Source organism: Giraffa tippelskirchi, chromosome 8 (genome assembly GCF_054371585.1).
Source record: "Giraffa tippelskirchi isolate mGirTip1 chromosome 8, T2T-mGirTip1v1.2.pri, whole genome shotgun sequence".
Classification (NCBI taxonomy): domain Eukaryota; kingdom Metazoa; phylum Chordata; class Mammalia; order Artiodactyla; family Giraffidae; genus Giraffa; species Giraffa tippelskirchi.
Window position 1 is genome coordinate 121,175,180 of NC_137282.1, and position 12,594 is coordinate 121,187,773.

The following is a 12,594-nucleotide window of genomic DNA, read 5'->3' on the forward strand; positions in this document are numbered from 1 at the left end:
CCAAAGCAGAGACATTTCATCTGCTGAGCCTTCCCAGTGACATGGAGCTCCGCAGACAGGACTGCCAAATGATTCGGGCTTTTGTCTTTTTAGTGCTTACAAAGTCCTGGGAAGTATTGAGAGGTGAGTGCGTTCCACAGGTTATCAGTTCTAGTTTGCTCTTTTTACCACTGGAAGTTAGCTACAATTAGACTTCCCAGGTGGCACTAGTGGTAAAGAACCGCCGGCCAATGCAGGAGACCCAAGAGAGGCGGGTTCAATCGGTGGGTCAGGAAGATCCCCTGGAGAAGGAAATGGCAACCCACGCCAGTATTCTTGCCTGGGAAATCCCATGGTCAGAGGAGCCTGGCAGGCTACAGTCCATGGGGTCACAAAGAGACAGACATGACTGAAGTGACTTAGCATACACACAGCCTGATACAATAACTTTGGATGTTATACTGTGTGACTCTCATTTAAACTGTACTAGGCTTATTGTCTCATCTCATTCAGTACATGGATATTTATGTGTGTGTATGTGTGTGTGTGTGTATAGCTATAGCTCTGTAGCGTCTAACATTAAATGATAGACACTATCAGGTAATATCTGATGTAAGAGAAAGAACAAACTCACTGTTATAGACAGAATAACGTCCACATCCTAAACTCCAAGCCCTGTGAATGTGGTACCTTACATGGCAAAAGAGACTTTGAGATGAAGACGTTTTCTTGACTAATCTGAGTGGCCCAGTGTCATAACAGTGGTTCTCATAAGAGGGAGGCAGGAATGTCAGTCAGAAGAGGAGATGCTGTGGGTGATGGAAGCAGAGATCAGAGGGAGCTGCCCTGAGCCAAGGGATGCAGGCAGCTTCTAGGAGTTGGGCAAGCGAAGGGACAGATTCTGCCCTGGCACCTCTGGAAGGAATGCAGCCCCAACGACACCAAGAATTTAGCTCCCTAAGACCCATCATGGATTTCTGACCTCCGGAACCAGGAGAATGTGTGTGTTAAGGCACTCTGTTTGGGGGGATTTGTTACAGCAGCCATGGGAACTGATACCCTACCACCAATCCTGTTTACCCAAAGGGATACCTTTTTTTCTTAAATATCTTCCCTCCCCCTGTCTTTTGCTCTCTACAGGAGATGTGAGGTTGGGTGGCCAGGCAGTAGGAGAAAGTGAGCCTGGCGCCAGAGCAGCTGAGGGTCATTAGTGCGTGTCCAGGGCCAGCAGTGGAGTGGGGCGCGGTGGGTGGGGCCTCTGGCTGGTGACTGGAGCCATCTGGCCAAGGAAACTTGGATGGAACAATTCGAAGGGAATTCTGCTTTGTTTGGATTTGGTTCTGTGCAACCCCCCTCAGTCAGCAATTTGAATCTTTTTCACATTATAACCAGGCCAAGTCAACTGAAGCTTTAAATAGGAAATTATTCCACTCTGGAGAAACACTAATTTTCATCAGGAAAATGCCTTTGACCAGATTTAAAGAGTTGCCTTCAAATCCTTCCACTGCTTTCTCATTTCTCTATCAGTTAAATAACTTCTCTCAGCACAGTGTCTGAATGTATTACTATTTTACTGTTTCAACACTATCAAAAGAGAGGCAGAGGAAATATTTATGTATTCTGTTAGGTTCTTAAGAGTAGGACAGCTATTAAAGGCTCTGCAATGCTGTGTATGAACATTGGGTTTTTTGAAAGACGGCCATTTGGGGAAACATTATGGGCCTACTTTGTGATCTTGTAGAAGGTTTTGTTTTTATGGTGCTCGTTTCTGTCTTTTTTTTCTGTCATCATTAATTCCTCTTCATGAAGGAAAGTACTTCCCTGAACCCAAAGCCCCGGCTGGTTGTTGGGAAGATCTGGGGCCGTTTTGCTCTCTGCTTTTGAAAGTTGTTTTGCTTCCTTGGGTCTCAGCTTTTCTGTCTGGAAAATAAAAAAGTGGTGCCCAGTGAGGCCCAGTTTCTCTCCAATGCTGATTTTTTAAGATTTTATCAAAGTCATCACATTTGCTAAGAGAGAAAGGTGAGCTGGACCAAGCTTCAGGTTTCTGGACAAGATTCTCCATATTGGCCTTCAGAACTGAGGGCTTCCCTGGTGGCTCAGAGGGTAACAAATCTGCCTGAAATGTGGGAGACCCAGGTTCTATCCCTGGATGGGGAAGATCCCCTGGAGAAGGAAATGGCAACCCACTCCGTATTCTTGCCTGGAAAATTCTATGGACAGAGGAGCCTGGTGGGCTGCAGTTCATGGGGTTGCAAAGAGTCGGACACGAGTGAGTGACTCACACTTTCTTTTCAGAACTGACCCAGGAAGATGGCCATGCACTACGTCTGCTGGGTCCAGAGTGGTGGGTCCAGAGGTCAGCCTTGTGTGCGTCCCCCAGCCCTGCCCCTCTCAGCCTGTCCCTGAGTGGTCCACAGATGCCAGAAGAAGGGTGGCTCTCTCCAGGGATTAGACCTTACAGGAGCGGCAATTAGCACAGATGGGGAATTCTGAATTACAGGACCTTCTCGAGCCACACGTAGTGGGATGGGGCTGGTCCTCCAGGTGAAGGTGAAAGGTCGGCGGGAGGAAGGAGGGGTCTCTTAGAGCCTGCAGGCTCTTGTGACCACTTGACTTTGGTTTCAGTCAGAATGAGCTCAAGAGCCATGGGAGGGTCTGGAATAAAGGAGTGATGTGATATCGCTTATTTGTAAAGGAAATGACTCCGACTTCTGAGTTGAAAATGGAAAATGGACGTTAGGGTGATAAGGGCAAAAGCAGGGAGATGAGACAGGAAATAATCCAGGAATGAGATGAGGGTGACTGGCATCGGGTCCGTAGGAGTGAGGGCAAGGGAACTGCTTATCTTCTGGGGGTATTTTGAAGTTAGGGCCCCCAGGATTTACTGATGCTTCAGACATGAGTTTGCGAAAGAGCAGACAAGGGTGAATCTAGTATTGTAGAAGGATGGGGCAGAGAAGATTGGAGAAGGGGAGTCAGGACTTTGCTTTTGGATAGAGCAGATTTATATGTTAGATGTTCAAGCAGAAATTGTAAGTGGATGGCTGAACGTAAGAGTCTGGCATTCAGAGGGAGTTTTCTTTTTATGAACTGTCCTTTCTTGTATTTTTGGATCCCAATTAATGCAATTCTTATACATTAGGATAATGAAGCCTTTGCTATAGATATTGTCAATAGTTCTCTTTATTTGGTTTACAAAAGAGTAAAATTTCCCCACTATTAAGTATTTTGCTGTTTCCTCCAGGGTGTTTTTTTTTTTTTTTTTTTTTTTTTTTTTAGCATTTGATACTCTATGTTTACTGACTTAATATGATTTTCAAGAATTTTTGATTCTTGATTTCATTTTGGGAATTTATTTTGGCGTTTGGGTTGACATGAAGATCCAAATAACTTTGGCCAATTTGGAGGATGGCTATTCTAACAGACTGAAATTCAAACGGAATATTTGGGACATGGCATTTAAATTTAACCTTGTCAAAAGAGGAATTAACATATGTAATGTGTGACTTAAAAGGCTAATGTGACTTTTGGCATTGTTGGTAATGTATGATGTGAATATTAAGAAAGACTGCAGTCCTGCTTTTGGAGTGCTGGATGTGGTTAGAGGTACGAAGGAACTGGAATTCACTCAGAAATGAGTCAGCTCAGAAGACGAGCTTGCAAGGGGCGAGGGAGTCCCTGAGCTTCAGGTGTAGTCCCAGCGAGAAGGCTCTTCTCAAACTCCACAGCCCTCCAGCATGGTGGTAGAGAATGGGAGGAGAGGGAGGAATACTAGGCCTGCAGAGTAAGCTTGGCAGGGGCTGGGGGATAGTTAGTAATAGGACCCAGGAGGCAAGCTTTTTATGCTTTTTCCTTTTCAGACTCTGAACTGAATATGGTACCAATGGGATACTCAGTCGTTTAAGGGCTGTGGGGAACTGGAGGCTGGGTGCTGTGGAGATGGGGGCTCTGGAAAATGGGAGATGTTAGCGAACAAGTCAAAGGAATGGCTGTGATGGAGCTTGGGAAAGAGAATGGCAAGAAGTGGCCTTGTTATGAAGTGTTGGGGACATTCTAGACAGAACAGTTTCTACCTGGACTCTCCCTTCCCCTCAGTCTGTGTTCCTCACCAAACAGGCTTATGGTCGTACTGTCTTCTGCTGCCACTAAACACACGCACGCACACACATCCTCAGAAGTCTCACTCATAAACTCAAATAGGGACCATTTGCCTCAGTGAAGTATACAGCGCTTGGGCAGTTTATCTTCCTTTTTCTAATAAAATGTTACTTAAAACTCACCTCTTCTATAAAGCTTTTCTAGACAAAGCTTAGTGGATTAGCTACTTCATTTTTTTTTCAACACACCCCATATGTAAATCTCGCATATGAATCTTTCCATGTTTATCTCATGCATCTCTTAAATAGATTACATCTATTTTATATATTATAGGTAGTATGTACAATAATAATGATTGTGCATAATCATTATATATGTGAAAACTATTTGTATATTTTAATTAAATTAAGGAATTGTTTGGTGACACATCTAGCACTTGTAATTTTTTTTTTTTTTAGCACTTGTGATTTTAAAGGCCAATCCATGCCTATGTTGTATCTTCTTTTGATTATAATCTGTCTGAATGCAGAGCTGTTTCCACTATTATTTTTAGAGCCCTAGGTAGTGGTGACTAGTTGGACACAATGTTTATATGTTTTCTTGTTTATTTGTTTTTTTCATTCTTCCACTCACATACTAGGTATTTCATTGAGTGTTCTTCTAGGCTAAGGGAATATAGCAATGAACAAAACAGAAAAAATACCCGGCTGTTTTGGAGCTCACATACTGCTGGGGAGAGACAGATAATAAGTTCACAATTATGAAATAATAAATAAGTAAAGAATATTAGATGGTGGGAAGTACTATGAAAAAAAATAGCAGCAGAGCAAGAAATGGAGTGAGGAACGATTGGTCATAAAGCATAATTATAGAGATTATAATGATTACTTTGAGGTTATAATAATTACTAACATGGTACCACTTACCTTTAAAAGTTGTGCATTCTCCTTTCTAAATAGCTTAGTATAACTTTAAGCGTAACCCCATTCAGAGAATGAAGTAATTTATCTAAGTTTAATTGAATCTGTGAATCTGAGAACAGAACAGACCTTTATCTGCAGAGATTGTTTGTCAAAGGAAGGCATGGTTAGTTCAAGGCAAATTATTATGGGAAAGTGGATGGTGTTGTTTTATGATTATCTTCCATTCCTTTATCTAAGGCAGGGAGAACTAGATTTAGATTAAGTTTCACTTACAGATGTTGCTGCCCACTCCCCACCTTTGGATGTTTTAATGATTTTTCAACCTTTTAAAAAGATGGTACAAAAGCGCTATGCATTCAGTCGAAATTATACTTTGAATTTTGATCTTTTTCTGGACTAGTGATATGCAGTACAATGGTTTTACCCAACTGCAGGCTAACAGAAGTCTTCTGAGCATGTTTAAGTCTTCTGGGCTTAGCCATGATGTTGCGTAGGTTAGGTGTATTCAGTGCATTTTCAATTTATGGTATTTTCAACTTAAGATGGGTTTTTCTGGACTTAATCCCAGTGTAAGTCAAAGAAGATCTGTATAGTAAATGTAGCTTGCTTTCATTTGAAGTAGAAATTCCATTTTTTATTCCTCAAAAGCATGTAACTTCTTTTTCCTTTATAAGTCAGTTTTATAAAGGTATAGATTATTTACGATAAAATACAAAATACACTCATTTCAAGTCTTGACAAATGTATACACCTGTCTAATCACCATTCCAATCAAGAGTACAGGTTTTCATTCCTCTAAAATGATCTCTCTTGCCTCTGTGCAATCATTTCTCCCTTTCTGCCCTGTATGAAATAGTTTCATTGATTCTATGCCCTTCAATGTTAGCCACCAACCTACTAAAAATACTTCTGGAAGTAGGTGGATTATAAAAAACAAGTCTCCATAAATGAAATAGCCTTTTCAAGCTCTAGGCTTTCCTCCTGTGACTGTCATTCAATTTATTTTTTTTTTAGTCCATAAAAATATTTTTCTAATGTTTGTGCTGCTTAATATTTGATAACCAATGGAACTGTATTTCCCCAGAGGCCATCAGTCAATGGCAGCATCAGCCATGTCTCTGCACGAGCCAGAAACCTTCATGCCACAAACTCCAAAGCCCTCACCTCCTGTTCCCCACCTTCAGGTTAGACTAAACATCCCTGAGTAGGCTCGGGGTTCCACCTCTCATCCTCTCCCCTGCAGGAAGCTCGCACTTTGTCTTCATGCATTTCCTGCCCCCTCTCATCTGTCCTCCGGGTAAGCTTTGCAGAGCCCCATTCTGACTGTGAGCCCCTGGCTGAGTGGCTTGGATAGCGCGCCCACAGTGCTGTGCACTTGGCTTCCGTCTGCCCTCGCCGGTCCTGTTTCACAGCCTGCTTCCTTGTGTCCTCTCTCGTCTTTCTTCTCAGGGATGTGGCTCATCCTGTCCACCGCAGGGCAGGCTGAACGGCTCCCCCTGACGCACTGTGCTTCCTTGACTGTTCCTTTGAGCCTGTCTCTTCAGGAAGCTTCCCTGGACTGCCCACCCTTCACCCCACGCAGCATCATGGTTCTTTCTTAGAGCTCAGTGTGTGTGTAATATTATAGATATTCATGTGATTTATTTATCAAGTCATTTTAGCAATCAGTTAAAGCCTATGAACTCCTTGGGACGGGTGACAAACTAATTTCTATAGTCGATACACCTGGAAAGACAGTTTTATGAATATTGTTAGAATGTAATTGTGTAGAACATTTAGTTGTGTGTAGAACTGAGTTGCCCAGAAGAATCCACAGCACACATTAAAAGTATATACTTGATTTTGGTTGCTTAGTTACCCTGGCTGGGTACCGAAGAGACTCTATTGGAAATTTGGGAAACGCTGAAGAAAGTTATGTAATAGCGTAAAATTTAAATCACATTGTTTTTTACATTTAAAAATGGGAGTGACATCCAAAGAGATTTCTCTAGATTTCATTCTCATTTTTAAGTTTAGAGTATTTAAAGGAAACCAATGACTATCCTCATTACTGAAACAAAATTATACATTTAGATTGGCAGAATATTTTATGCTATGATTAGAACTGGGCTCAAAAGAAATTGTGACCCTTGCACAGTGATTTTATTTTCTTAATTTCCTTTTCAAAGCTATACATCTTTCCTGGAGCATCAGGACTCTGAATCATGGAAGAAAGCAAATTGATTCTGTATTCTTCAACCCTGCAATTTGGCAGCAAGAATATTTTTTCCTAAAAAATGACTCATTTACAAAGAGACTTTGTGTGAACGTGGAAAAGACTTTCATACTCTCAGAAATCTTGCAGTTGGGAGTTAGACCTGCTAAAATTGCAAAAGGGCGAAATTAATGTTGACTGGTATTAATTGGTCTATGATAATGTGAAAGTGGCAGTTCTACAAGAAAATACAGAAACACCTGTATTCATAAAAAGAAAAACTCAGTAAGATATATAAAAACCTTATCTTTGTCCTGTTTCAGGGCTTTTTTTTTTTAATGTACCCTGCTATGAGTCAAGCAATGTTTTATTTCTTGCTCCTCTTGGAAAGTGTTCTATGTTGTAATATTCCTCCTCGTTAACCTTTATTTTCCTGATTTTTAGTCCAAAATTTGTTTTACTGAATTTCATCCAACTTCTCCTGGTGATTTGCCTTGGGATGCCCCAGCTCGGATGTGGTTTTGGTTTTTTTTATTTTGTTGCTAATCATGCTTCCTCTACCGCTAAAACAATCCTTGAGCTTCTTGATACAATTAAGTTTTCAAGAATGCATCTTGTATGTTAAGAAAACAGCAGTAAGCTGGTTCTTATATAGTGGCAAGCACTGATTATTCCTGTACTGTAGTTTTTCTAAAGACAAAGCAAACAGGCACCTGAAAACGCACGGAGACCTTGTTTACATGTTCAGCATTAGGTCTGTATATGTGCACGCGTGGAGGTCTTGCTTACATGTCTAGCATTAGATCTGTACATGTGCACACATGGAGACCTTGTTTACATGTCCAGCGTTAGGTTTGTACATGCACACACACAGAGACCTTGTTTACATGTCCAGCATTAGGTTTGTACATGCGTGCACACGGAGACCTTGTTTACATGTCCAGCATTAGGTCTGTACATGCGCGCACACGGAGACCTTGTTTACATGTCCAGCATTAGGTCTGTACATGCGCATGCACGGAGACCGTGTTTACATGTCCAGCATTGGGTCTGTACATGTGCTGAAGAAAGTTTCAGTCACGATGCAATGCCCAGCCTTGTCACTCCTCATGCTTGGACGGTGGCCGTTAAAACTAAAGAATACGGTTCTGCAGAAGCGATCTATGGCTTTGTCCAACAGTCACTGAGTCTGAAGAGAAGAAAGAAGTTCACCTTTACTGAGACTCTAACACCTGCCAGACAGTTTCACCTGTGAGTCCGTTGATTTATTATTACTCCGGTTTATGGTCAGAAGCGAGCCTTAGCTCTGTAAAATGGCTTAGCCGGAGTCCCGCAGAAAGTCAAGGGAGGAGCAACAATTCAGCCCCAGGTCTTTTCCAGTTTTAAAATTCATTGTCTTTCCACTTCACTGTGTTGCCTCCCAGGACTTGGCGATGTGATGAGTGAGCCTGAGGTCACATTATGAGTCAGAGGTGAGCTGGGAACAGTGTCTGGGGTATCTCCACATTGCCTTAATCCATTAAAATGTAACATATTCACTTACTCCTTCCTCAGAGGGGAGAGATGCCATGGCAGCTTTTGATCTACTAAAGATTAACTTTCTGAAAAAAGTAATAAAGCACATATGACATTTGGCTTAACTTCTGAAAAATGTGAAAGCAAAAATTCATTAAGTGAGAACCATTGCTGATGACCAATCATTTTGATACATAGTCAATTTCCATGGTGACTTTCTTTTGAGGAATTTTATTAACATTTGTTTCCTCTGGGTGCTCAGAATTCTAAGCAATTCAAAACACATCTGGGGACTTCCCTGATGGTCCAGTGGTTAAGACTCCATGCTTCTACTGCAGGGGACGTGTGCTCAATCCCTGGTTGAGGAACTAGGATCTCTCAGGCTGTGCAGCCAATGATTATACTGCTAATAATAATACCAGCACATCCTAGGCAAGCAATAAATGTTAGCTACTAAAAATAAAGCCATAAAAATATGATCAAACTAGTCTGGCACATGGAGTTCTTGAATCTGATTAATTGTTCTAGAATCCTAGGACCGGATGTGCCACAAAGCCTTTGATGAGAGGGTATTTCTACCTGCTTGGTCTAGTTACTAGCTATGTGACTTTAGGCAATTTCTCAGTTTTTCTCATTTGCAAACAGGGATAATGTAGAACCAACCTTAAAAGATGGCTGTGAGGATTAAGTGGATTAACATATATGCAGTATATAGTCTAGAACATGATTAATACTGCATAAATCATTGGTACTATTATTTTTTTCCAATAATAGTAGCATGTGGTAAGTCATGTCACCCTCTCCAGATGGTGCACACAGGGTTTTGAAGGATGTAAAGAGCATCCTGAGTGGGGGCATTTTTAATGCACCTGGTTTGTGTAGGCACGTGCTAGCAGTGGTAGCTGAAATGCACTCCCAGGCCCATCTGATTCCAAAGGTAGAGAGAAGGAAATTCAGTGATGACTAGAGTGGCAGAGATTCCAAGCTGAACAAGCTGTGTCCATTGCTTTTCTTTCTCCTCCCTGATCATGAGAGCATGAACCACGTGGCATTACTAACAGTTTCAATTCCAGAAGCCGCACAAGCAAACATGGTTCCTTGGGGAAAGAGATTTTTTACACTTGCATTCTGTGTGGATGACTTGGAGGTGAATTTTTCCAATGTTTGCTTGACAAAATATGTAGCAGATGATCTGTTCAATGATATATAGAAATAAATGATTCTTTGTCTTTCATCTCAAGGGGGCAAAATCCAGTGACACAGAGACAGTGCCATCCTAGAGAGCAGATGGTGGGTTTGGAAATTGCAGGTTGCTTTGTATGGAGTTTGAAGAGGTTTGTTTTGAGACTTGTTCATGGGGTGAAGTAAAAGGTTTAAAGATGGGGCCAGTGGACTCAAGAGAAATATATGAGTTTAAGGAATACTGGAGAAAGCATAATGATACATTCCGTGAACAAGCAAATGGGGAAGGACTGATGGTTGATGATAGAAATTATAGTCACCCCCATTCTGGGAGTAGCTGAGAGCATTTTACAAAATGAGAAATGCAAGTGTATATAAAAGGAGAAAAATAATAATCTGAGACTGATCTTTCTGAGGTACCATTACTGTTGCTATTATTGTTATTAGAGTTAGCAAAGGATAGTAAGAGGAATGTTTGAAAATTGGAATGGAAAAGCAGGGTATTCTGATGTCTCTAAAATTGCAGCTGAAAATGTACTGGCAAGTGACTGCATGGATACAAAGATCCATGCAGACACTCATGAATAGCCCCATGGGAAGGAAGATTTTGGGTTGAAGAATGAGGGTGTTATTGGAGACATTCATGAGATCTGTGTTAATAGTCGTTGGCAATAGAAAACTGTAACTGAACAGTAAAGTCTGAGAAAGATGGGATGTGAATAAGGAAGGGAAATGTTTGCAGGTGCCAGGTGGTCCAAGTCAACCTGACGCTGATCCTGGGAAACTCGGACAAGCCTTGAGGGTCCAAAGTTTGTTTTGGAGTTTAGTGGCCGTGCAGGGAGTGAAGATCGAACAGTCTGCATCTGTCTGAAAAAGTTGTGTTTTACCAAGTTTCCAGATTCTGGAAGTATGGGTGGGACCCAATGGATTTGAAAGTGACCTTAGCAGACAGCTCAGCCTTGGGAGGTGGGGGGACACATCATAACCATGTTCATGGAGTGAACTTTCTAAATAGGCAACCCAAAGTCTGTTATAGACTTATCCTGAGAATAGCATTCATCCAGGTATAATTTATTCCAGGTGACCATAATCAGGTACTTTTAAAATGTATCACATTTGTTTAATCCTCCAATCCTAGATGCTTTTCTTTTGAATACATTGAATGTGTTTCTAATGTGCAGAACGTTTCTCCAGGTGCTCTGAACATTGACTCTGTATTTCCCTCTCAAAGCCTTCCTTTTCAGTGAAGCATTTCTCGATAATTTTATTGAGCTAGAGATATTTAATACCATTTTCCTAAAGACTGGACGATGTGCCTTCCTTATTAAGCATTTGCCCCTCTGTAGTTGTGGTTTCTTAAACTTCTTAAACAGTCATGAAGTGAAGTTGTAGGTGTGAGAAATGTGAGAAAGAGTGAATTCTGAAATGGAAGGCTGGGAATCCCCCGGTGGTCCAGTGGTTAAGACTCTGTGCTTCTACTGTAAGGAACACAGGTTTGATCCCTGGTCAAGGAACTAAGATTCCGCATGCTGCATGGTGAAACCAAAAAGAAAATTGAAATGGAGGGCCGCTCTTTGTGAATGAGATGACATAATTATTTCTTGTTTTTCCTTCTCTTCAGGGATATCAGGGAATAGCAGGATCCCCAGGTGTTCCAGGCTCCCCAGGAATACAAGTACGTGGTCTGTGTATACATATTTTAGAAGTGCTGTTTCTAGTGAACCAAAGAATATAACTAACAGAATTTTATTTTGTGGTTAATTTAGGGAGCACAAGGACTGCCAGGTTACAAAGGAGAACCTGGGAGAGATGGAGAAAAGGTAAATACACACCAACAAAATGTATCTGGTTGTTTCAGTCACTCAAAGACAAAGGCTGTTACCTGTGATGACCCCCATTCAATGGTGTTCGTCTTGGTGAATTCCAAGGTTTTGGCTCTGAAACGTCAGGGGCTGATCAAGCACACAGGAGGCTTTTATTGCTAGAACAAAGTGGTTATCCCTAGATGACCACTGGCCGATGGCACAGGTATTTGCATTGCCCTGGTGCCGCGTTCTCTCTCTGTGGTTAAGCTCCGGAGGGAGCTGCCTTCTTAGAGAGAAGAGAATTATATGAATGGAGTATGTTCCCAGGTAAGTCACCTATAGACACTTATCCATCTCCACAATGGAAACCCATTTTAGCCTTGCTGGATGGACTTCTTTCTCCTGTAGGGATTCTGTGGGTGCAGACACTTCTCTGACTTTCCTTTTCTACAGCTCTGAGATTTGCCATGTTTTTTAATTTATTTTTTGTTGAGAGTGTTTTTTTTTTTTTAATTTTAGGTGCTTGGGGGTATTTTATTTATTTATTCATTCTTTTTTAAATTGGAAGAACCATGTTCTTTAAATATGTTCAATATTTTAGTACCTCCCCAAGGGTCCAGTCCTGGATCCAGGAAGCTGGTCCACATCCAAGATGGCCATTTGAATTTGCTTGGATCCCCATGATGATTTGTTGGCTTAATTCCTAAAGCACAATCTTGTTTCTGCGTTCTTTGAAGGCTCTTCTGCTGCTTGAACTTGATGAAAACTTGAGCTTGTTTTCTAGCTACAATCCTTGCAAAATGATTACCTTTTAAAAGCAATGTGCATGGCATTCACACCTGAGAAACACTGATCTGGAATCCATCCATTTTATATCTTTGTGGTTGCTCATACTGGT

At 41.4% G+C, this 12,594-nt stretch overlaps 1 protein-coding gene across 1 annotated transcript in view; it reads left to right on the forward strand.

The window, feature by feature from the left end:
- The window catches only part of COL21A1 (collagen type XXI alpha 1 chain), a 201,884-nt gene that overhangs the window by 99,825 nt on the left and 89,465 nt on the right, over positions 1-12,594 (forward strand). Inside the window, exons 13-14 of the mRNA XM_081524368.1 lie at positions 11,513-11,566; positions 11,658-11,711. Of these exons, the coding sequence (XP_081380494.1) occupies positions 11,513-11,566; positions 11,658-11,711 (108 nt within the window). The remainder of the gene's footprint in view (positions 1-11,512; positions 11,567-11,657; positions 11,712-12,594) is intronic.